The sequence below is a fragment of the Nerophis lumbriciformis genome, linkage group LG07, assembly GCF_033978685.3.
Source record: "Nerophis lumbriciformis linkage group LG07, RoL_Nlum_v2.1, whole genome shotgun sequence".
Taxonomy (NCBI): Eukaryota; Metazoa; Chordata; class Actinopteri; order Syngnathiformes; family Syngnathidae; genus Nerophis; species Nerophis lumbriciformis.
In genome coordinates, this window is record NC_084554.2 from 13,515,211 (window position 1) to 13,539,352 (window position 24,142).

General features: G+C 37.9%; 1 protein-coding gene across 2 annotated transcripts in view; it reads left to right on the forward strand.

Annotated features, from left to right (window-relative positions):
* Positions 1–9,764: 9,764 nt before the first annotated feature.
* malrd1 (MAM and LDL receptor class A domain containing 1) overlaps positions 9,765–24,142 on the forward strand; it is a 131,149-nt gene continuing 116,771 nt past the window's right edge. Inside the window, exons 1-7 of one of the 2 annotated variants that reach the window (XM_061965787.1) lie at positions 9,765–10,016; positions 14,409–14,540; positions 16,490–16,578; positions 16,673–16,831; positions 19,098–19,188; positions 19,250–19,390; positions 22,556–22,708. In XM_061965787.1, the coding sequence (XP_061821771.1) occupies positions 9,878–10,016; positions 14,409–14,540; positions 16,490–16,578; positions 16,673–16,831; positions 19,098–19,188; positions 19,250–19,390; positions 22,556–22,708 (904 nt within the window). In that variant the 5' untranslated portion in view covers positions 9,765–9,877. Of the gene's footprint in view, positions 10,017–14,408; positions 14,541–16,489; positions 16,579–16,672; positions 16,832–19,097; positions 19,189–19,249; positions 19,391–22,555; positions 22,709–24,142 lie in introns of those variants that run through there. The other variant, XM_061965790.1, reaches the window with a different exon arrangement.

Here is a 24,142-nt window from a genome sequence, read left to right on the forward strand (position 1 = left end):
CAAGAAATTAAAACAAATATATATTTATATATATTTTAAATATATATATATATATATATATATATATATATTATTTTTATTTTTTATTTTTTATTAAATCAACATAAAAAACACAATATATACATTATATATCAATATAGATCAATACAGTCCGGAAGCACACATGATTGTATTTCTTTATAACAAAAAAAAAATAAAAATACCATAAACACCCCCCCACCACTCCCCCGGTCCGTGGGACAAATTTTCAAGCGTTGACCGGTCCGCAGCTACAAAAAGGTTGGGGACCACTGATCTAAACTACAGGGAACTCTGGAAAAGTAACTTGTGTTACTCCAGTCGTCCCTCGTTTATCGCGACACTAACTAAATCCCTGTGAAGTTGGAATGATTAATTATACAATATTTTCATGGACGGAGCATAAAAACCTGTATAAATACTCTTTTCAACATTATGCGAGCCCCTCAGACATGAAATACCACAATTTAATCAATCAGCGCAAGGCTCATTTAATACACTAAGCAGGGGTGGCCAAACTTTTTCCACTGAGGGCCGCACATGGAAAAATTTACGCCTGCGGGGGCCATTTTGATATTTTTCATTTTCAAACCATATCAAAATATAGGGATTTTTTTTAACCTTTATTGCTCCCGGGGACTTTAAACTCAGTCATTAAAATGTTAAAAATAAGTCAAATTATTATTATTTTATTTTTATTTAACGCTTACAGTAAATCTTTATATCAACTTCAGGTTGATACAAAGTAAAAAAATAAAAATGATTTATGCCTTTTCTGTCAAAGACAACTTTTTTTTATTTTTTTTATAGTAAAATGTTAGGGACGGCTTGGCGCAGTGGGAGAGTGGCCGTGCGCGACCCGAGGGTCCCTGGTTCAATCCCCACCTAGTACCAACCTCGTCATGTCCGTTGTGTCCTGAGCAAGACACTTCACCCTTGCTCCTGATGGGTGCTGGTTAGCGCCTTGCATGGCAGCTCCCTCCATCAGTGTGTGAATGTGTGTGTGAATGGGTAAGTAGTGTCAAAGCGCTTTGAGTACCTTGAAGGTAGAAAAGCGCTATACAAGTACAACCCATTTATCATTTATCATTTAAAACTGAACTATGCAGTATTTAGTAATTAGAGCCCTAAAAGATCAATAATGCATGACACAATTGATTTTAATAATAATAATACATTTTATTTATAAGGCGCCTTTCTGGGCACTCAAGGACACCGTACAAAATCAAAACAATAAAATCAAATTGGATAAAAACAACAATAATAACAACAACAAAGATAGAGAAGAAAAGATGATTACAATGAATAAGCAGTCAGGAATAGGTATGTTTTGAGTCTTGATTTGAAGAGGGATATTGAGTCTAAATTACAAAGGTCTGGTGGCAAAGAGTTCCAAAGATGTGGGGCAGAGCGGCTGAAAGCTCTGGCACCCATGGTGGACAGTTTCAATAAAGGGACAGTGAGATGGATGGATGAAGAGGATCTTAGGGAACGTGAGGGCGTGGCGACATGAATCAGGTCAGAGAGATAAGATGGAGAGAGGTTATGGATGGCTTTGAAAGTGAGTAGAATTATTTTAAAGTGGATACGATGTTTGATGGGTAGCCAGTGGAGTTGCTGCAGAACAGGGGTGATGTGCTGGATTGAAGGGGTTCTGGTGATTATCCGGGCTGCAGAGTTCTGGAGAAGCTGGAGTTTGTGAAGTGACTTGTGAGGGAGACCAAACAGGAGAGAGTTGCAGTAGTCCAGGCGAGAGGTGACCAGGCTATGGACTAGTATGGCAGCAGTATGCGGGGTAAGGGATGGGCGAGGACGATTATGTTCTGTAGATGAAAGTAAATTATTAAAATTATTTAATATTTTTGAGTAATCACAGTGAAAAGTTAAATAAAATCCCACTAAATATATTTGGGATCCAAAAGGTCCCCCACTCTTAAAGTGATACATTTTTATTAGTTTTTTTTTTACTTTCAACACTTAAGTTACAAGATCAACTTCAGATATATCTGTCGATTTTACGTTTGAACTATTATTTTGTTTGTTTTATGCTCTTTTGTCAAATAAAACTTTGATGTTTTTATATGGCAACCACACAAAATATGCATTAAACACATAAAACATTTTATAGTAACAATTTTGAAGTAATTGGAGCAATGAATAGGTCAATAATTCATTATAACATAGATTTTTTTGTCTTTTTTTTTTCGAGCTATGGCAAAAAAAAGAAAAAGAAAGAAAGACAAAAGAAAAAGAAACAGCCTGTATAGCAGCTTTGTGTCAACATTGCAACTTTTTCTCGTTAGATTTTACCTCATTCCACTTTTTTAAATGTTTTTTTTTATTTTTGCAATACTATCAATTTTGCACTTTTTGCAGAATGTGTGGCGGGCGGGTAAACAATTAGCTGCGGGCTGCACTTTGGACACCCCTGCACTACAGTAATGCTGATTGAGGCTGAGCCAATCAGTGGCCACGATACTGAACAGCGCACTCTGATTGGTTTGGTCTCCACTCGTGGCCGATACTACTGTAGTATTCATCGTTTTATTTTTTTTTATGCTTAATTTAGGACATTTTTTTTTTTAGTATATGCTTTAATGACACAAAACAATATTGCGGTGTGTTAAAGCCGCAATAGTTGATGCGCAATGTGGCGAAGGATGACTGTAATTTTACTTTGCCATGGAAGAAATCATTTAAATCCTTGAGTCGTTATATTGGTATTACACATTATCTCTATTGTGCTATTAAGACAAAACATGTGGGAGAAAATGAGGACGAATTCGGTGATCACCTTCTAACCAACGATTGGTATGTGTTTGTTTTTAAGTGTTGTAATGTTTTTAAGCTAAGTTATGTCCAGTTTTGGAGTTGATGTCAGCAGGCCAGGGAAGCTAGGGTCGATATTCTTCTCTTGATCATCTTCAGTGGCATAAGGGACGGTGTGAGCCAAGACATCCAGGGGGTTTAGCTCGCTCGTCTGCGGGAACAAATTGCCGCCATTGCTTGCCGTGCTACCGAGGTCCTTTGTCCCTGAATAGCTCACACACTCCGGCAGATTCAATGGGGGTCTGGCGGCAGATTTCTTTGACTTTATCGTTGGAAACGCATCTGCTTTGAGTGTCGCAGGATATCCACACATTCTTGCCATCTCTGTCGTAGCATAGCTTTCGTCGGTAAAGTGTGCGGAACAAACGTCCAATTTCTTGCCACTTTTGCATCTTTGGGCCACTGGTGCAACTTGAATCCGTCCCTGTTCGTGTTGTTACACCCTCCGACAACACACCGACGAGGCATGATGTCTCCAAGGTACGGAAAACAGTCGAAAAACAGTCCGGGGGTCTCCGTTGTGGTATTTTAGGCTTCATAATGCGCCACACATTTTCAATGGGAGACAGGTCTGGACTAGAGGCAGGCCAGTCTTGTACCCGCACTCTTTTACTATGAAGCCACGTTGATGTAACACGTGGCTTGGCATTGTCTTGCTGAAATAAGCAGGGGCGTCCATGGTAACGTTGCTTCGATGGCAACATATGTTGGTCCAAAACCTGTTTGTACCTTTTCAGCATTAATGGCGCCTTCACAGATGTGTAAGTTACCCATTTTTTGGGCACCAATACACCCCCATACCATCACAGATGCTGGCTTTTCAACTTTGCGCCTATAACAATCCGGATGGTTCTTTTCCTCTTTGGTCCGGAGGACACGACGTCCACAGTTTCCAAAAACAATTTGAAATGTGGACTCGTCAGACCACAGAACACTTTTCCACTTTGTATCAGTCCATCTTAGATGAGCTCAGGCCCAGCGAAGCCGACGGCGTTTCTGGGTGTTGTTGATAAACGGTTTTCGTCTTGCATAGGAGAGTTTTAACTTGCACTTACAGATGTAGTGACCAACTGTAGTTACTGACAGTGGGTTTCTGAAGTGTTCCTGAGCCCATGTGGTGATATCCTTGACACACTGATGTCGCTTGTTGATGCAGTACAGCCTGAGGGATCGAAGGTCAGGGGCTTAGCTGCTTACGTGCAGTGATTTCTCCAGATTCTCTGAACCCTTTGATGATATTACGGACCGTAGATGGTGAAATCCTTGAATTCCTTGCAATAGCTGGTTGAGAAAGGTTTTTCTTAAACTGTTCAACAATTTGCTCACGCATTTGTTGACAAAGTGGTGACCCTCGCCCCATCCTTGTCTGTGAATGACTGAGCATTTCATGGAATCTACTTTTATACCCAATCATGGCACCCACCTGTTCCCAATTAGCCTGTTCACCTGTGGGATGTTCCAAATAAGTGTTTGATGAGCATTCCTCAACTTTATCAGTATTTATTGCCACCTTTCCCAACTTCTTTGTCACGTGTTGCTGGCAACAAATTCTAAAGTTAATGATTATTTGCACAAAAAAAAATGTTTATCAGTTTGAACATCAAATATGTTTTCTTTGTAGCATATTCAATTGAATATGGGTTGAAAATGATTTGCTTTGCTGTTTATATTTACATCTAACACAATTTCCCAACTCATGGAAACAGGGTTTGTACATATATTTTGCATTAATGTAATTATTTATTTTTTTGGTTTATTTGAAATGAGGACAGATACAGAAACATAGATATCTGAAACAGTCATCCAATGTATGCATCATAGTGTTTGTAGCCAAAGCTAATTTACAACACTTGTCCCCAACAACAACAACAACACAGATCTAACATCATTAAAATAGGAAAATAAAAAGAATGAGGCAAAGAGGGGTTAATAATGATAATAGTAATAATACAAACAAAGTGAAAACTAGATAAAATCCAATAATAATAACAACACAGACAAAGTGCAAACTAGATAAGAACCAATTAGTAAAAATGAGTAAAAACTAAACATGGCAACACAATTGTTGCTCAACTAGCCACAATTGTGTTTGTTTTTAGAAAGTGACAAGTGCAGGTATACTTTTCAAAGTGTCAGGTAGAGAGTTCCATAGTTCTGGTCCTTTTATTGAAAATGTAATGTGGCTATATTTTACATATTTCTAAAAACTGCATTTCAGTTAGTTACTTTCTGTTACTCAAACAAGTAATTTCGCCAAGAGTATACAGTAAAAAAAATAATTTAATAACCTTTCCTGACATGTGCTAATGCACATAGTTTAATATGGGTTTTATCAGATTTACAGATGACAAAAGACGGAAATGTAGTTTAAAAAAAAAAAAGCATTACAAGAAAATACATTGACTTGGTGGAATTGTCCATGCATGTAAAAAAAAAAACGAGGAACACATTTATGTCAATGTATGAATATCATGACATTTTTTTTATATATTTCAGAAAGCTAAATATTATGTGGATTTATTGCACAAAGTAAAACAAATCAAGCCATTATTTCTTGCAACGCTTTGAAATGTATAAAACATTTTTTTTAAACTCTTCCATGATATTCCCAATTATATAGATGTACTTTACCAGCAAATGAAGCAAAATGTAGGTTTACTTTATTAAAAGGCATGCGCAATACATACTGTACAGTTAAAACAACACATACGCTTTTTCCCCGTGATTTTAAATGTTGACCGCTAGAGGGCACTCCAGGCTTTGTAAAAAACAAGGGCTTACAAAAACAATTGTTTATTATAAGACACGGAAATAAAACATACTTTTTGTAGTTTAATATGATAATACACGGATATAAAGATACTTTTTGTAGTTTATTAAGATAATACACACAATAAAGATACATTTTGTATTTCCAATAAATATAGAATACAAAATAAAGATAATTTTTGTTGTTCCAATAGGATAATACACAAAATAAAGACTATTTTTACAGTTCAGTATGATAATACACACATTTAAGATACTTTTTGTTGTTCCTATATGATAATACACAAAATAAAGATGTTTACACTGCAGTTCAGAAGTATAATACACAAAATAAAGATACTTTTTGTAGTTTATTATTAAAACACACAAAGTAAAGATACCTTTTGTTGTTCCAATATGATAATACACAAAATGGTGTTTTTTTAATAATACATAAGTCGTTCCAATATCGTAATGCACAAAATAAAGATACTGTTTGTAGTTCATTATTACAATACACAGAATAAATATACTTTTTGTAGATCAATATGACAACAAACAAAATAAGATAATTTTGTAGTTTAATATTATTATGCAAACCACAGCTACTTTTTGTAGTTAAATGCGATCATTACACAAAATAAAAATAATTGTTTTTGTTCAGTACAATAATACACAAAACAAAGTGTGAATACATTTTATAGTTCATATGTAAATATAATGTTATTTCTCTAAGTAGATGTATAGTGTTGTTTTATATCCTGCCTCCTTACCAGTCAGAAAGAAAAATATGAAATGTATAATGTCTCATAATATGAAGCTTTTTACTACAACAAGATAATAAACTTAATTTATGTATAATAACATGAACAATGTGTATCTTTTTAAAAAGGCATTTACAGTGGCGCTCGTCGTTATTTTTATTATTACGACCTACCGTACTTTGCTGTCTTTTGGCGGGAAACACGGTACAAGTTTTGTAATCATTTTAATCAAGCGCTACATTTGAACACCTAATTAGTATTCTGTCCTCCCTAAATGTCAATATTTAGTTTGGCAGGTAGGTAAACAGTTTTTTAATTTAGAGGCAAAAACACTTCCAAGTCGAGGTTGGTTATTGATTACATAATAAAGTACGTTAAAATACACATGCAATGCCAAAAACATTTATGAAGCATATTAAATCAACATAACAGCCTGGCATGGACTGAAAAAGGCACAACATTTTTTACAGTAAAATAGTTTTAGCATTTTTTATTTTAAATGCATTGTTACCATATCTGAGTGATTGTGTAGAAATATGGGGAAACAACTACAAATGTGCGCTTTATGCACTAACGGTGTTACAAAAAAGATCAATTAGAATAATACATAATGTTGGTTGTAGAGAACATACAAACACTTTATTTATTGAATTACAATTATTGAAATTCAACGATTTGGTGCATTTGCAAACAGCTAAAATGATGTACAGAGCAAACTACAACCTGCTAGCCAAGAATGTACAACAATTCTTCTCAACAAAAGAGGAGAAATATAACCTTAGAGGAAAATCTAATTTAAAACATTTGTATGCACGCACAACACTTAAAACCTTTAGCATATCAGTATGTGGAGTTAAATTATGGAATGGATTAAGCAAAGAAATCAAACAAAGCACCAATATGATTTAGTTTAAGAGACAGTTCAAAGTGTTCACAAAATGCACAGAACAATAATTATGATGAACATCTTGAACCCTTTTTTTTTTTTTGAGATAAAGATTATTTAGGTATTTAATATTTGTCTACTTACTATGGTATATTATTTGTTTATTATTTATTTATTCACTGCTCTGTTACAGAGAACAAGGAAATGAAATACAATTGCTATGGTATGAAAATGATAAATAATGATAAATGGGTTGTACTTGTATAGCGCTTTTCTACCTTCAAGGTACTCAAAGCGCTTTGACACTACTTCCACATTTACCCATTCACACACACATTCACACACTGATGGAGGGAGCTGCCATGCAAGGCGCTACCAGCACCCATCAGGAGCAAGGGTGAAGTGTCTTGCTCAGGACACAACGGACATGATGAGGTTGGTACTAGGTGGGGATTGAACCAGGGACCCTCGGGTTGCGCACGGCCACTCTTCCACTGCGCCACGCCGTCCCAAAAGGGGTAGGATTAAATAAGCTCAGTTTCTTCCTACTCCTTTTTGGATGTGCTGTAATGAAACAACTGGAAATATGTGATGCCTTACATTGATGTAGGGATGATGTTTGATAAGAAATTATCGAGTTCGAGCCCATTATCGAATCATCTTATCGAACCGATTCCTTATCGATTCTCTTATCGAATCCGCATAAGTTGTTGTATATGGAAAAAAACACAATATTTGGTTTAACAAAAGCTCACTTTTATTTTATAAGAAAAAAATAAAATAAATTAATAAATATTGACTGTTACCCCCTAAAAAAAAAAAAAAAAAAAATATATATATATATATATATATATATATATATATATATATATATATATATATATATATTGACTGTTTTTACCCAAAGTATATTAAGTGGGATTTTTCAGGAAAAAAAATATATACAGTAACACAAAAACAACCTGTCTCTGTGATCACTATAGGTGTATAAATAATAATATAGTGTTAAATAAAATCAGTCCTATGGGCACAAAACTGAAAATAATACAGCGCTTTAAAAAGTGCACTTCTGCTGCTATTGGAACATACTAACTACACACACTATGACACTAAGAACACCACAGTCATCAATCAACAATTCTTCCCCCCTTACATGAGAGCGAAGCCTGGCAATAATTGCATATTGCCTGTTCTGCCCTCACTATACGTGTTGAGGTTATACAGCTTGGCAGACAGCTAACAAACAATCCAAAGCAGATTAATCCATTTTGGCTCTTTATTGTTGTTGATCTTGCTTTATCTTTTCCTATTTTTACTTTTGTCTTGCACTGGACTGTTATTTATTTATTTTTAAACTGAAATACATGCAATGACAAATGTATAAGCTATGTGATTCAATTAACATACTTAAATATGTAAATATTAGCTTCACACAAATATACAGTACTATCATCAAACAAATACTTCTGAGTGTTGAAACTATTTCGATGGTGGAAATATACGACTGGCAGCCATTTTAAGTCCTCAAAACATCCATTGAAACAGTGCACAAAAAGCGTTTTTCAATAAACATCTTAGTATCAAACTTAAACACTTTCCACCTTAATATTGAGTTACATAAACAAGTTAAACAGTTTACTTACAGACTTATCTTTTCCAAGGCTTGTAAGAGCTAACACAACTTGTCTACTTCTCAATTGTTTCAACCCGGAATTGCCCAAACTAATGACGCGTAGTATTTTCATATCGCCACAAGGTGTCAGTAAGAGTCTACAATCAAATGGGCATAACGTTGCAGATCTCACAGGGCATTTCCTGTACGTGGGAAGGGATTTGTTCCCAGGGATTCGAATAAAGAACCAACTCGTTTTCTTTACTATAGTGGCCTCGATAACGGGAACCGGTTCTCAAAAAGGGATTTGAGTCCATGGAATCGGTTCTTTTCTATACTCAGTGGCCTAGTGGTTAGAGTGTCCGTCCTGAGATCGGTAGGTTGGGAGTTCAAACCCCGGCCGAGTCATACCAAAGACTATAAAAATGGGACCCATTACCTCCCTGCTTGGCACTCAGCATCAAGGGTTGGAATTGGGGGTTAAATCACCAAAAATGATTCCCGGGCCCACTGCTCCCCTCACCTCCCAGGGGGTGATCAAGGGTGATGGGTCAAATGCAGAGAATAATTTCACCACACCTAGTGTGTGTGTGACAATCATTGGTACTTTAACTTTAACTTTATCGAACAACCGGGAGAACCGATTTCGAATATCATCCCTAATCGTATGCATGTTCCAAATCAACTGAAATGAAACTAAACTAATTTATAATTATTAAATATTCAATCAGATCAATGTGCAGAACACTTTTCTTAAATAACCCAACAACATTTAGGTAATTATATCTTCCAATTATACATTTTATTTCCACCCATATTATTTTGGTTGGTTGATGTGACTGTCCATCAAAACAGAACGTTGTGCAACCGCCATAAAAGCCATTCATTACCTTTTATGACATGCTAACATCAGAGCGCTCAGAGACTCTCACGCCGACATCTTGGCTAAGCTGAAGACGGCAAAAAGCTTCTACTTCGTGTTCCTCCACTTGGATGTTAAAGGTGATGTAGTCTGTGACCATGTTGTCATTCAGGCTGCTGGTCTTCACTCTGGCCTTCAGTCCTTCGTGTGTGCGCTCACGCTGGAGCTGCGATAACCATGTCTGTGTTCCTGACGACTTCACCGACGACTGTGGCGATGCCAGCGACGAACAGCACTGTAAGTACATACTGTACACACATGTCAAATATATACCGTGTAAAATCAGTAAGTAGTGTACATGAAGTCCCACTGTAAGTATATGCAAATACATTCCAAAGACTGAACTCAAGATGTACACACACTACCATGCATTACATAAAATGTTACACAGTAAATTACATACATGGAATTAATACTTTAGCATGGAATAACTGCACATATGCTACAGTACAGTACATTTCCACAAAATCACCTTTAGAGCAGGGGTGTCAAACTTGTTTTCATTGAGGGCCACATCGCAGTAATGGTTGCTTTCATAGGGCCACTTTTTTAAAATTATGCATGCAGGCAATAACCTGTGATTAATCATCAAAAAATAAATAAATCATTTGAGAGCATTGATATAAATGTGTACCAGTAATCCCCTCATATTATTACATTATCGCTAGAGATGTCCGATAATACACAAAAGGGTTGTTTCTTTCTGTTATTAATATTCTGGTTCCTACATTATATATCAATATATATCAATACAGTCTGCAAGGGATACAGTCCGTAAGCACACATTGGTAGAGTGGCTGTGCCAGCAATCGGAGTGTTGCTGGTTACTGGGGTTCAATCCCCACCTTCTACCATCCTAGTCACGTCCGTTGTGTCCTTGGGCAAGACACTTCACCCCTTGCTCCTGATGCCCTTGCATGGCAGCTCCCGCCATCAGTGTGTGAGTGTGTGTGTGAATGGGTGAATGTGGTAATACTGTCAAAGCGCTTTGAGTACCTTGAAGGTAGAAAAGCGCTATACAAGTATAACCCATTTATCATTTATGATTGTGCGTGCTGCTGGTCCACTAATAGTACTAACCTTTAACAGTTAATTTTACTAATTTTCATTAATTACTAGTTTCTATGTAACTGTTTTTATATTGTTTTACTGTCTTTTTTTATTCAAGTAAATGTTTTTCATTTATTTATCTTATTTTATTAATTTAAAAAAAAAAGGACCTTATCTTCACCATACCTGGTTGTCCAAATTAGGCATAATAATGTGTTAATTCCACGACTATATATATCGGTATCGGTTGATATCGGTATCGGTAATTAAGAGTTGGACAATATCGGATATCGGCAAAAAAGCCAATATCGGACATCCCTAATTATCGCTTATGCACTTGACTATTAGATTTTTTTCATGTACAAATTAATGGATACATCATACGTAAAGGTGACAAGCAAATTTTCAACGGTTTATTTTTATCTTTACTAACCTATTTTTGTACTACACTATATAATGTAATATTTGGCATGATTAGATAATGTTTAAAAGATGCATTTTTTCCTGTCAAAATTAAAATAATTATTGCCCAGGGTGTACCCCGCCTTCCGCCCGATTGTAGCTGAGATAGGCTCCAGCGCCCCCCGCGACCCCAAAGGGAATAAGCGGTAGAAAATGGATGGATGGATGATGAGGTGTACCCCGCCTTGCGCCCGATTGTAGCTGAGATAGGCTCCAGCGCCTATGGATGGATGGATAGATGGATGGATTTTAATTTAGTAAAAAAAAAGAAGTATTTTATTAACAAACACTTTTCCCATGCTTTCGCGGGCTTCATACAATGATGTGGCGGGCCAGATCTGACCCCCGGGCCTTTTTTTTTGTTTGTTTTTTGTAATTCATCAATCCAACAAAATAATACACAATAATAATACAATTCCAATTCCAAAACCAAACCTGGCCCAGCAACGTTCAGAATAGCAATCAACAGAGCAATTGAGAGGACACACAAACATGACACAAAACTAGTGATGTCCGATAATGGCTTTTTTGCTGATATCCGATATTGTCCAACTCTTAATTACTGATACTGATATCAACCGATACCGATATATACAGTCGTGAAATTAACACATTATTATGCCTAATTTGGACAACCAGGTATGGTGAAGATAAGTTCCTTTTAAAAAATAATAATAAAATAAAATAAGATATGAAAACATTTTCTTGAACGTTAGTACTATTAGTGGACCAGCAGCATGCACAATCATGTGTGCTTACGGACTGTATCCCTTGCAGACTGTATTGATATATATTGATATATAATGTAGGAACCAGAATATTAATAACAGAAAGAAACAACCCTTTTGTGTGAATGAGTGTAAATGGAGGAGGAAGTTTTTTGGGTTGGTGCACTAATTGTAAGTGTATCTTGTGTTTTTTATGTTGATTTAATTAAAAAAAACAAAAACAAAAAAAACGATACCGATTAAAAAAACAAAACGATACCGATAATTTCCGATATTACATTTTAAAGCATTTATCGGCCAATAATATCGGCAGGCCGATATTATCGGACATCTCTACCCAAAACAATCCAGAAGTAGTCAAACAAAAATTAATAATATCAACAACAGTATTAATAAGAATTCAAAAATAACAGTGATTAGAAATCCCTCGTTGACATTATCATCACAGCCATTTATAAAAAATAAAAACATAAAAAAAATGAACAATAGTGTCACAGTGGCTTACACTTGCATCACATCTCATAAGCTTGATGACACACTGTGTCCAATATTTTCTACAAAGACAAAATAAGTAATATTTTAGGTTCATTTAATAGTTAAAATTCATTTAAATAATGGATCCCAATTCCAATATATGACTCGTTATTATCTAAACTAAATGCAGTTTTTTCTACTGATATCATTTCCATAGCTTCCGGGCCTTGAGTTTGACACCTGTGCTTTAGAGCATGAAACCAATAAGTACACTACTCTAGTATGAAATCAATAGGTGCATACACAACATTATATTACCATTAAATCTATAAGTACGTACACTACTTAAGCATGAAATCAATAACCACATTACATTACCACTCAGTACATAAACATATATACTGTACATGCATAGTACAGAGAGATACATACAGTGCATCCGGAAAGTACTCACAGCGCTTCACTTTTTCCACATTTTGTTATGTTACAGCCTTATTATTCCAAAATAGAATCAATTCATTTTTGTCCTCAAAATTGTACAGGCAATACCCCATTATGACAATGAGAAAAGTAAAAAAAAAAAAAAATGCATCCATCCATTTTCTTCCGCTGATCTGAGGTCAGGTCGTGGGGGCAGCAGCCTAAGCAAAGAAGCCCAGACTTCCCTCTACCCAGTTATTTAGTCCAGCTCCTCCCGGGGGGGATTCTGAGGCGTTTCCAGGCCAGCTGGGAGACAGTATCTCCAACGTGACATACACATTTATTAAAAGTAAACAATTACATATACATAAGTATTCACAGCCTTTGCTCAGTACTTTGTTGATGCACCTTTGGCAGAAATTACAGTCAAGTATTTTTTAATACGATGCCACAAGCTTGGCACACCTATCTTTGGGCAGTTTGGCCCACTCCTCTTTGTAGCACCTCTCAAGCTCCATCAGGTTGGATGGGAAGCGTTGTTTTTCATCGAGGATGTCTCTGTACATTGCTGCATTCATCTTAGTCTAGTCATGGAGGTGACCAAGAACCTGACCATCACTCTGTCAGAGCTACAGCATTCCTCTGTGGAGAGAGGAGAACCTTCCAGAAGGACAACTATCTCTGCAGCAATCCACCAATCAGGCTTGTACCTGTACTATAACCTACTCAGTGGCCTAGTGGTTAGAGTGTCCGCCCTGAGATCGGTAGGTTGTGGGTTCAAACCCCGGCCGAGTCATACCAAAGACTATAAAAAATGGGACCCATTACCTCCCTGCTTGGCACTCAGCATCAAGGGTTGGAATTGGGGGTTAAATCACCAAAAATGATTCCTGGGCGCGGCACCGCTGCTGCCCACTGCTCCTCTCACCTCCCAGGGTGTGATCAAGGGGATGGGTCGAATGCAGAGGACAAATTTCACCACACCTAGTGTGTGTGTGACAATCATTGGTACTTTAACTTAACTTTAACTTTAACTGTACACCACCCCTTATTCCATTTTGGAATAAGGCTGTAACATAACATGTGGAAAAAGCGGAGCGCTGTGAATACTCTATGGTCTGTATTGTTCAAGACAAAATGATGTATTTTTACACGTATGGTGGATGTATGGTAAATGGGTTATACTTGTATAGCGCTTTTCTACCTTCAAGGTACTCAAAGCGCTTTGACACTATTTCCACATTCACCCATTCACACACTGATGGCGGAAGCTGCCATGCAAGGCGCTAACCACGACCCATCAGGAGCAAGGGTGAAGTGTCTTGCTCAAGGACCCAACGGACGTGACGAGGTTGGTAGAAGGTGGGGATCGAACCAGGAACCCTCAGGTTGCTGACACGGCCACTCTGCCAACCGCACCACGCCGTCATCAGGACTAGCAGAGTAGTCCTGTGGTGATGTAGTAAAGGTGTGTTTGTGTGGTTTTGTGCCGCAGGTTCCGACTATAAGAGGTGTGACTTTGAAGAAGGCTTGTGTGACCTGATCCAAAGTTCAGAACCCTTTTCGAAGTGGAGCAGAAGCAGGAAGGTCTCAGCCATCACAGGAGACCACAGCAGCAACCAATCAGGTTAGGACAGGGGTCGGCAACCCAAAATGTTGAAAGAGCCATATTGGACCAAATCTGTCTGGAGCTGCAAGAAACTATAAGCCTTATATAAGTGTTATAATGAAGGCAACACATGATTTAAAGGCCTACTGAAATGATTTTTTTTAATTTAAACGGGGATAGCAGATCCATTCTATGTGTCATACTTGATCATTTCGCGATATTGCCATATTTTTGCTGAAAGGCTTTAGTATAGAACAACGACGATAAAGTTCGCAAAATTAAAATCAACAATACTATTAAACCATGGACCTGTAACTACACGGTTAATGCTTTCCAGCCTGGCGAAGCTTAACAATGCTGTTGCTAACGACGCCATTGAATCTAACTTAGCTACGGACCTCAACAGAGCTATGATAAAAACATTAGCTCTCCACCTACACCAACCCTCATCTGCTCATCAACACCGAAGCTCACCTGCGTTCCAGCGATCGACGGAGCGACGAAGGACTTCACCCGATCATCGATGCGGTCGGCGGCTAGCGTTGGATAGCACGTCTGCTATCCAAGTCAAAGTCCTCCTGGTTGTGTTGCTGTAGCCAGACGCTAATACACCGATCGCATCGACAGCTTTCTTCTTTGCAGTCTCCATTGTTCATTAAACAAATTGCAAAAGATTCATCAACACAGATGTCCAGAATACTGTGGAATTTTGCGATGAAAACTGAGCTTTTTGTATTGGATACAATGGCGTCCCAATACTTCCGTTTCAACCATCGACGTCACGCGCATACGTCATCATACCTAGACGTTTTCAACCGGAAGTTTCGCAGGAAATTTAAAATTGCACTTTATAAGTTAACCCGGCCGTATTGGCATGTTTTGCATTGTTAAGATTTCATCATTGATATATAAACTATCAGACTGCGTGGTCGGTAGTAGTGGGTTTCAGTAGGCCTTTAAGTGTCTATATTAGCAATAACAGCCTACTATCAAAATGACTATGTGTCGCAGGCTGATGCAAATCCTCGTTGACAGAAATGATGACATTTAATATTTATTCTACACATTTTGACAACATTGGAAAACATTAGTAAAACTTCTCAGAGGGTGAGATAACTCCTGGAAATGACTGGGTTAGAATGGCCAAAGGTATAGATGTGTGTGTCCAAGTTAAAGGAAATGGAAGGATGTCTTCTTCTAATGGATTTATTACAATCTTTGCAAACTTGGTAACATTTGCTGTGGTCTGGAACAACATGGCACACAAACAACTATCTGAAATGCAGCCAATATTACATACAGACAATGTCATGAGACATGTAAATATAAATCAAATACACAGAGGACATAAGTAAAGGAAATGAAATGAGCTCAAATATATCTACAAACGAGGCATAATGATGCAATATGTACACACAGCTAGCCTAAATAGCATGTTAGCATCGATTAGCTTGCAGTCATGCACAAACCAAATATGTCTGATTAGCACTCCAACGAGTCAATAACGTCAACAAAGCTCACCTTTGTGCATTCGCACACAGCATAAAACGTTTGGTGGACAAAATGAGACAAAGAAGGAGTGGTATAAAACACGTCTTTCTGTGGCAGCGTCGCAGAAAGTTGTACATCCAAACAAACTACGGTGAGTTCAAGAACCGCCGAAATTAGGAGGACAAAACGGCGCTCGCCAAATGCTCTCATCAGTGAAGCATGTTTAATATAAACAGTGGGATTTCTAACAATTAGAAAGGTTTGTGTCATGTTTGTCCTACAGAAACATATTAAAATAAAAAATGTATTGTTCCCCTACCATTTTCCATTTTCATACAATTTTGGAAAAGATCCAAGGGCGGCGCTAAAGAGTTAGGACGATGCAGTGAATACTATGATAGTTATATAGGTACTTATTTTATATATACTGGGGAAATGTTTAACGTCTTTACTGCCTGCATTCTGTTCTTCCTCAGCATACTTCCTGTCGCTTGTGGCCAGCACAGGAAGTGATGTACGAGCACAAGTTTTAAGTCCATCCTTTATGGCGACTGACACCTGCCAGGTATTCCATTGACAGTTACCGATCCACTGAGGACCTTGTTTAATGAGACATAACACGCACATAACCTTCCATTCTTGTCGCTTCCTGTCATCAGATGAGCTTCTACTACCACGTCTTGGCCCAACATGGAGCTCTGCAGGTTCTGACAGAGAGCAGTCCACTGGGTCACAGCACTGTGGTATGGACACGGTCCAGTCCGACGACCGAGTGGCAGCACGCCGTCGTCGGTTTCAGCAGCAAGAGCACCTTTCACGTCAGTAGCAGCATGTTAAAAAATATCATTCTAGCTTGACTCGCAAGAGTGTATAGAAATATGGAGCGCTCCTATATTGACATATTTATGGTAGGAGACTTAACTCATAAGAAGCCATTTCGAGTCAAAATTATGGTAAATATAAACTACTTTTGTTGTTACTAAAATAATACTAATGATGTGTATGACGCGGGATAAAATGAACTATAAAATATATTTTTGTATTTAGCGAAGTGTCTTTCGCATTAATCTAAATGCATATTGAACAAATATAATTTAAAAGATTAATTTAAACAAAGGGTGTCCCGATAAAATGTTTTCACTTCCAATTTTGGAGCCTTGAGTATAGGCCGATACCAATATCAAACCGATACAATATCAGCACGAATCATAATACATACTTAGTATTTTGTAGTGTAGTATGTTAGAAAAGGTTTGATCAGGTGAAATCACTCAGAGAACAATGATAGGTATGGAAAACTAACCATATGACAGACTTATCTTAAGTTTAAGTGGAGTTTTAGTTTTTTTGGCGACGACTCGTGTTCCCAATAATTCATTAATTTAAGCTTGTGACACATTAAATTGAATGATGCAAACACGTTTGTTACTGGATACTTTCTAATACGCTTCTGCCTTGGAGACTTTGTGTTTTTAAGTAATATGCAACTATAATTATTTGATCGTTGTTTATATTGACAAATGTGCTGTTTTAAACTACAATATTGTTCAATGAAAGACACTTATTACATATGTCTAGCTTGTGTGCTATTGTGTGCTTAGCTGCTGTGTAGCTCCTTGTGGCCTATTGCCAACCTTGTGCTTATTGGATGACTAACAGTTGCTGTTAACTGGCTGCAGGAGTGCTTGTATCAGATCTTATATCAGAGATTTTAGATGCAAGCCGATATAATCTAATACTTTGCATTTTTGCTCAAATCGGATCAATATTGGATTGAGACACCGCTAATTTAAACTACCATAAACATTGGAAAAATAGCAATTGTCAGTTCCTGCTTCCTAAAATTAGACTTTACCATGATATATGTAATTTAAATCCTTAAGAAATGTTATATATATATATATATATATATATATATATATATATATATATATATATATATATATATATATATATATACACATACACACACACACACCGTATTTTTCGTAGTATAAGTCGCACCTGCCGAAAATGCATAATAAAGAAGGAAAAAAACATATATAAGTCGCACTGGAGCACTTGGAAAAAAAACTATGAAAAAAACTGCGACTTATAGTCCGAAAAATACGGTAACCTTATTTTTGCTACTCTTTATCCTAATTATACTTTTAAGTTTATTTTCCTAAACATTTTTATAATTTTGTTCAAATTCCTACAAAAATACAATAAAAACAGTTGAATTATAATTTTTTGACACCCTACTAAAACATTACATTTGTTAAATTGATTCAAAATGCGCTTGAATGGCAAAAAAATTAGCGCCCTTACCTGACACACTGCCAGTTTGGTGAAGCTATATCCTGGGATAGTCACATGACTCACCGGACAACCACCTTAAGAGAGTTTCCTATACGTTAATGTACTTTTAAAACATTAGTTTAGGACACATTTTAGGGTAAATAAAGCTTTCTTATGGATTGCCAACAACAAACACACATATATGTGTATATATACTGTATGTATACATATATGTATGTATATACATATATACAGTATATGTATATACATATATACAGTATATGTATATATACTGTCTATATATACATATATACACAGTCGTGGTCAAAAGTTTACATACACTTGTAAAGAACATAATGTCATGGCTGTCTTGAGTTTCCAATACTTTCTACAACTCTTATTTTTTTGTGATAGAGTGATTGGAGCACATACTTGTTGGTCACAAAAATCATTCATGAAGTTTGGTTCTTTTATGAATTTATTATGGGTCTACTGAAAATGTGAGCAAATCTGGTGAGTCAAAAGTATACATACAGCAATGTAAATATTTGGTTACATGTCCCTTGGCAAGTTTCACTGCAAAAAGGTGCTTTTGGTAGCCATCCACAAGCTTCTGGTTGAATTTTTGACCAGATAGGGTCCAGCCACCCACAAAATAAAGATGTTTAGGACACATTTTAAGTTTTCCTATGGGGTTGCCAACATGACAGATGGAGTCAATTTAACGCTTTAGACAAAATCAAAACATGCTTATTGAATATTATAACGTCCACACTCTTAACAGGTGCTTTTTGTGGTAACCAGGTGGTGATTAAAGGACATCTAACAGCAGAAAGTGATGCTTCAGAGGTCCTCGCCATTGATGACATCTCCTTTAGTCCGCACTGTGTGCCCGGTAATCATGAATGTCACGAAATCCATCATGATTGACGTTATCACTTATTGAATTGCTGCAGTACCAGAGAACACCGGGCCCTCTCCTACCACGGCTTGTCCCCCCTCCTGGTTTGCATGTGGCAGTGGGCCGTGCATCGAGGACAGCAAAGTGTGTGACTTCACCCCGCAGTGTCCCCACGGAGACGACGAAAGCAACTGTCGTAAGCCCTAATGCTCGCCAAGCCCACCATAAGACAACAAACACATTATGATGCAGTGGAGTTGTACCAGCACAATAACAGAATATTAAATAAATAGCGTTTACACTGGTACCTTGGTTTTTAGCAGTACTTGGTTTGTAGTTCCGGTTCTCCTGTTAGCATTTTTGCGTTTCCTGGTTTTTATTTCTGTTTTTATTAGAGATGTCCGATAATATCGGCCGATAAATGCTTTAAAATGTAATATCGGAAATTATCGGTATCGGTTTCAAAAAGTAAAATTAATGACTTTTTAAAACGCCGTTGTACGGAGCGGTACACGGACGTAGGGAGAAGTAAAGAGCAGTCGCGTCTCCCAGTCAGCAGCCCCTCCCCTCTCCCCTCTCCCCTCACCCCTCTCCCCTCTCCCCTCTCCCACACACAACACAGGAGTTGACGACTGCAGCATGAGAGGTTTACTGGCGACGCCTGATGACCTCATCAAACCGCCGCGAGCGGAGCATAACAACAACAAGAGTGTGTTGTTGCCGGTGCTGTAGCCGTGGCCAACAAGCGAGCTCGCTGACTGACTAACTACACCATGTCTATGGTTTGGGATTATTTTAAAGTGTGTCCGACGGATAAAAAACTGGCAATTTGCATTGACTGCAAAAAGTTGGTTATGCGAGGAGGAACTAAGACGTCCTCCTTTTAATACGAGCAATTTGATCTCCCACCTCTTCAACAATCATAAGGAGATCCACGATGAATACAAGCGGAAGATGAACGAAAAGCAAACAGCGAAAAAAAGTAGTACCACACAGTTGTCGCTTAAAGACAACAAAGAGAAAAAACAAAAATACAACAAAAACCACCCCAAGGCGAAAGCCCACGTTGTGGTCAGGGGCAAAAGCTACGGTGACTAGTCTGCCCTGCATGGTGCACACTTTGCAGCTTGCATTGAACAGAGGTGCCCTGTCTCAACGCAGCATTTCAGAAGCTCCAACTGACTGGTAGGCCACTTCAAGCACTCACCACTAGCTTGCAGCACATTTGTGTTACTCATACAAATATGTTAGAGCAGGGCAGATTGAGCCCAGTCTATACTGTTATACAGTATGCCAGGCAGTCTTGCACTTAATGAGGACTATGTTATTGTTTACTTTATTACTCTAGTATACTCTGGACTCAAGCTGTGTGCCTTCATTGTTTTTGTAGCTGTTGTTTTGAGGCATGTTAAAAAAAAAAAATGCACTTTGTGAAAGTCAAAGTATAGTATTTCCCATAGTTGTAGTGAGTATCAAATCTCAGGGAGAGCATGTCCCAAATTCCAAGCTGCTGTTTTGAGGCATGTTAAAAAACATTATGCACTTTGTGACTTCAATAATAAATATGGCAGTGCCATGTTGGCACTTTTTTCCATAACTTGAGTTGATTTATTTTGGAAAACTTTGTTACATTGTTTAATGCATCCAGCAGGGCATCACAACAGAATTAGGCATAATAATGTGTTAATTCCACGACTGTATATATATCGGTATCGGTTGATATCGGAATCGGTAATTAAGAGTTGGACAATATTAGAATATTGGATATCGGCAAAAAAGCCATTATCGGACATCTCTAGTTTTTATCTTTGAACCGGAAATGCACTGTGCGAACATGACTAAAGGCTAGGGATGGGTACTGAACTCGGTGCTTTTATTGGTACCGACCGAAGTCTGCTCGTACTACCGGGTACTGATTCTCGTAAATTGAAATGGCACCATTATTTGTTACCTTTGTTGCACGTGACGTAACATCTGGTTGCCTCTTGGTCGGTGCTTCTCAAATGTTTTTGTTACGACCCCCCCATAAGAAGAAAATATTGCGCGCCCCCCACTGTCCACCACGACTACAAATAGTATACTTGCCAACCTTGAGACCTCTGATTTCGGGAGGTGGGGGGTGTGGGCGTGGTCGGGGGTGGGGCAGGGCATGGTTGAGGGCGTGGTTAAGAGGGGAGGAGTATATTGACAGCTAGAATTCACCAAGTCAAGTATTTCATACATATATATATATATATATATATATATATATATATATATATATATATATATATATATATATATATATATATATATATATTTATATATATATATATATACATCCTGAAAATATGCAAACAAAACTGTGTTTAGGTAATTGATACTTCAAACTTGCATAAATAAATCTTAAGGAATATAACATAACTTGGCTTCTGAGAGCTTCAAAATGTAATGAATAAAATGCTAAAGTTGTTGATAAACAAGCAATCATTTTAATAATTAAATATGGTCATTTTAAATGAATTATTATGATCATTTGAAATTAATTATTTCAAATATGTTTATTTTAATGTATAATTCTAATGCCTGGATGTAATGAGTCAGAAAAAATACAATTAATTTTGATGTTTTTAGCAAAATATAGTAAAAATGTATTTAGTTTTTTTTTTTTTTAATTAATAAATATATTTATTTGTAGGTAAGATAAACATAATAATACAATTTATCTCTAGTCTGGATGATTTATTTCTTGTCAACCAATTGTCCTCACTCAGGTCCGCATGGAGTTGGAGGGGGCGTGGCCTCCAGCTCCGGCTGAAAATCGGGAGATTTTCGGGAGAATATTTGTCCCGGGAGGTTTTCGGGAGAGGCGCTGAATTTCGGGAGTCTCCCGGAAAATTAGGGAGGGTTGGCAAGTATGACAAATAGTAACATTTGTCTAAAAAAATTGTTATAAGTACACCTCTGCATAACAATGTATCCTTATTAACATTTAAGAAAACAACAAACTGGTCTTTCCTTGTCTCTCACCCGAGCAACAGTGAAGTCAAGGGCCACATTAGCTTGGTCATGTTCTAGTATGGCAAAAAAGCATGTCCCCTGATGTCACCCGTATCGGTTGAAATATGAAAGGTACTCATCCCTACTACAGTAAGTAGACATTTTCTGGCACATTGCTTTGTCAGTTTCGGAACACGGACAGGTTTGTTACGCGCAATGTTTGGGTGTACGACAACCAAGGAACCGGGGGGAAATTATAGGGAAAATTTGAGTCAAAAAGTGGTGCAAATGGAAACCAAGTTACTATTGTACTACCGTGTGTTACCAAGGTGCTTTAGTCGTTTACTTGCTTTTACAAAACGTTGATCTGTGTTTCATCCAGCTTCAGAGTGTGACTTTGAGGGTGACTCCTGCGGCTGGTACGAGCTCACCCTTGGCGACGGCTTTGATTGGGTGAGGGGCTCATCCTTGGAAGTACCCCCAGAGTACTACGGCCGCCCGCCTCCTCCGGACCACTCTACCAACAGCACAGATGGTACAACATCAGTAAAAACAATGGATACTGTTATGCGGTTAACTGAGCAGCACTTGATGTTTTTTTTTGTCAGAGGAGTTTATTCTGGCATGGATTGGAGAACAAGTGATGTCAGCCTGGGATAACATTTGTCCGGGGCAATATCTGTTTGCATCTTTTGAAAAGTATATGCTGAGCTAGTGTGTAACATTTTGCATACATTGTGCATACTCGGTAGGGGTGTCCTTATCCGATATCAGCAAAAAATCTAGTATGGGATTATATCGGCTTGTGTCTAAAATACAAGCAGTCCTGCAGTGTGTTTACTTATACATCAGTTAACATTCAGATGTCCTCCAATAAGCACACAAGGTTGGTCTTGTCTTGTATTTTAGTTAAAGCCCCACTTAAGAACTATTAGTTTTGGTTGATTTGGGTGGCGCAAGTGGACCAAAGCGGTAGTGTTTTGCCAGAAGAAGACCACATATCCCATGATGACTAGCGCATATTGCGTCATGCTGACATGATGTCCGCGGTAATATTGGCACAAATATTACGACTTGTCCAGGGTGTACGCCGCCTTCCGCCCGAATGCAGCTGAGATAGGCTCCAGCACCCCCCGCGACCCGAAAGGGACAAGCGGTAGTAAAATGGATGGATGGATATTACGTCTCTAATGGCTTTGTTCATGTTAAATAGCAGACACTATCAAATGATCTTGGATTGCGCTACAAACATGACCCTACTATCAAGAATGTATCGAGGCGGATGCAGGTCCGAAGCAAAGAAAGACCGGCGGGATATTTTTTTTGAAGGAAGTAATAGTGAAACAATCATGCTGGTGGCTATTTATTACTACCACGCACATTCCCGAGAGCTAACATTAGCATTATCATTTTGATTTGAGCATTGAAAGTCACTTACAAGTTCAGCAGGAACAGAGCCAAGGCAGCATTTGTCTAAAATCCCTCGTCTTTGAACTCACGCCAGCGAGTGAAAGCCGGGGCAATGTTGATCCTGACTGTCCTTTTATCCGGGTAAACTCTGTTTTTCTTTTTCGGTTTCCTCAGACAAAACTTTTTGTTTCTTACCGCTGCTGCTCACTGCTCTCCTCACCTCCCATGGGGTGATCAAGGGTGATAGGTCAAATACAGAAGATATTTTCACCACACCTAGCGTGTGTGTGACAATCATTGGTACTTTAACTTTTTTACCTTTTGAAGCTTCGGCCATGATATCAGTAATTGCTCGTAGGCGTTGTTCTTTTTCTTTTTTTTCCCTGGCGGCACGCAGGTGTTCGCATTGACTTCCGTCTTTTTAACGAATGGGGAAAGGGGGATTGACGTATGCTGGAAAGCAAGTCAGCACATTTGTATTTGTTTGTATGGCAGGGTTCCTGCCACCCTCCTTGGTGTCGCTAAGTGCCAGTAAAAGCAATACAGACCATTACAGAGG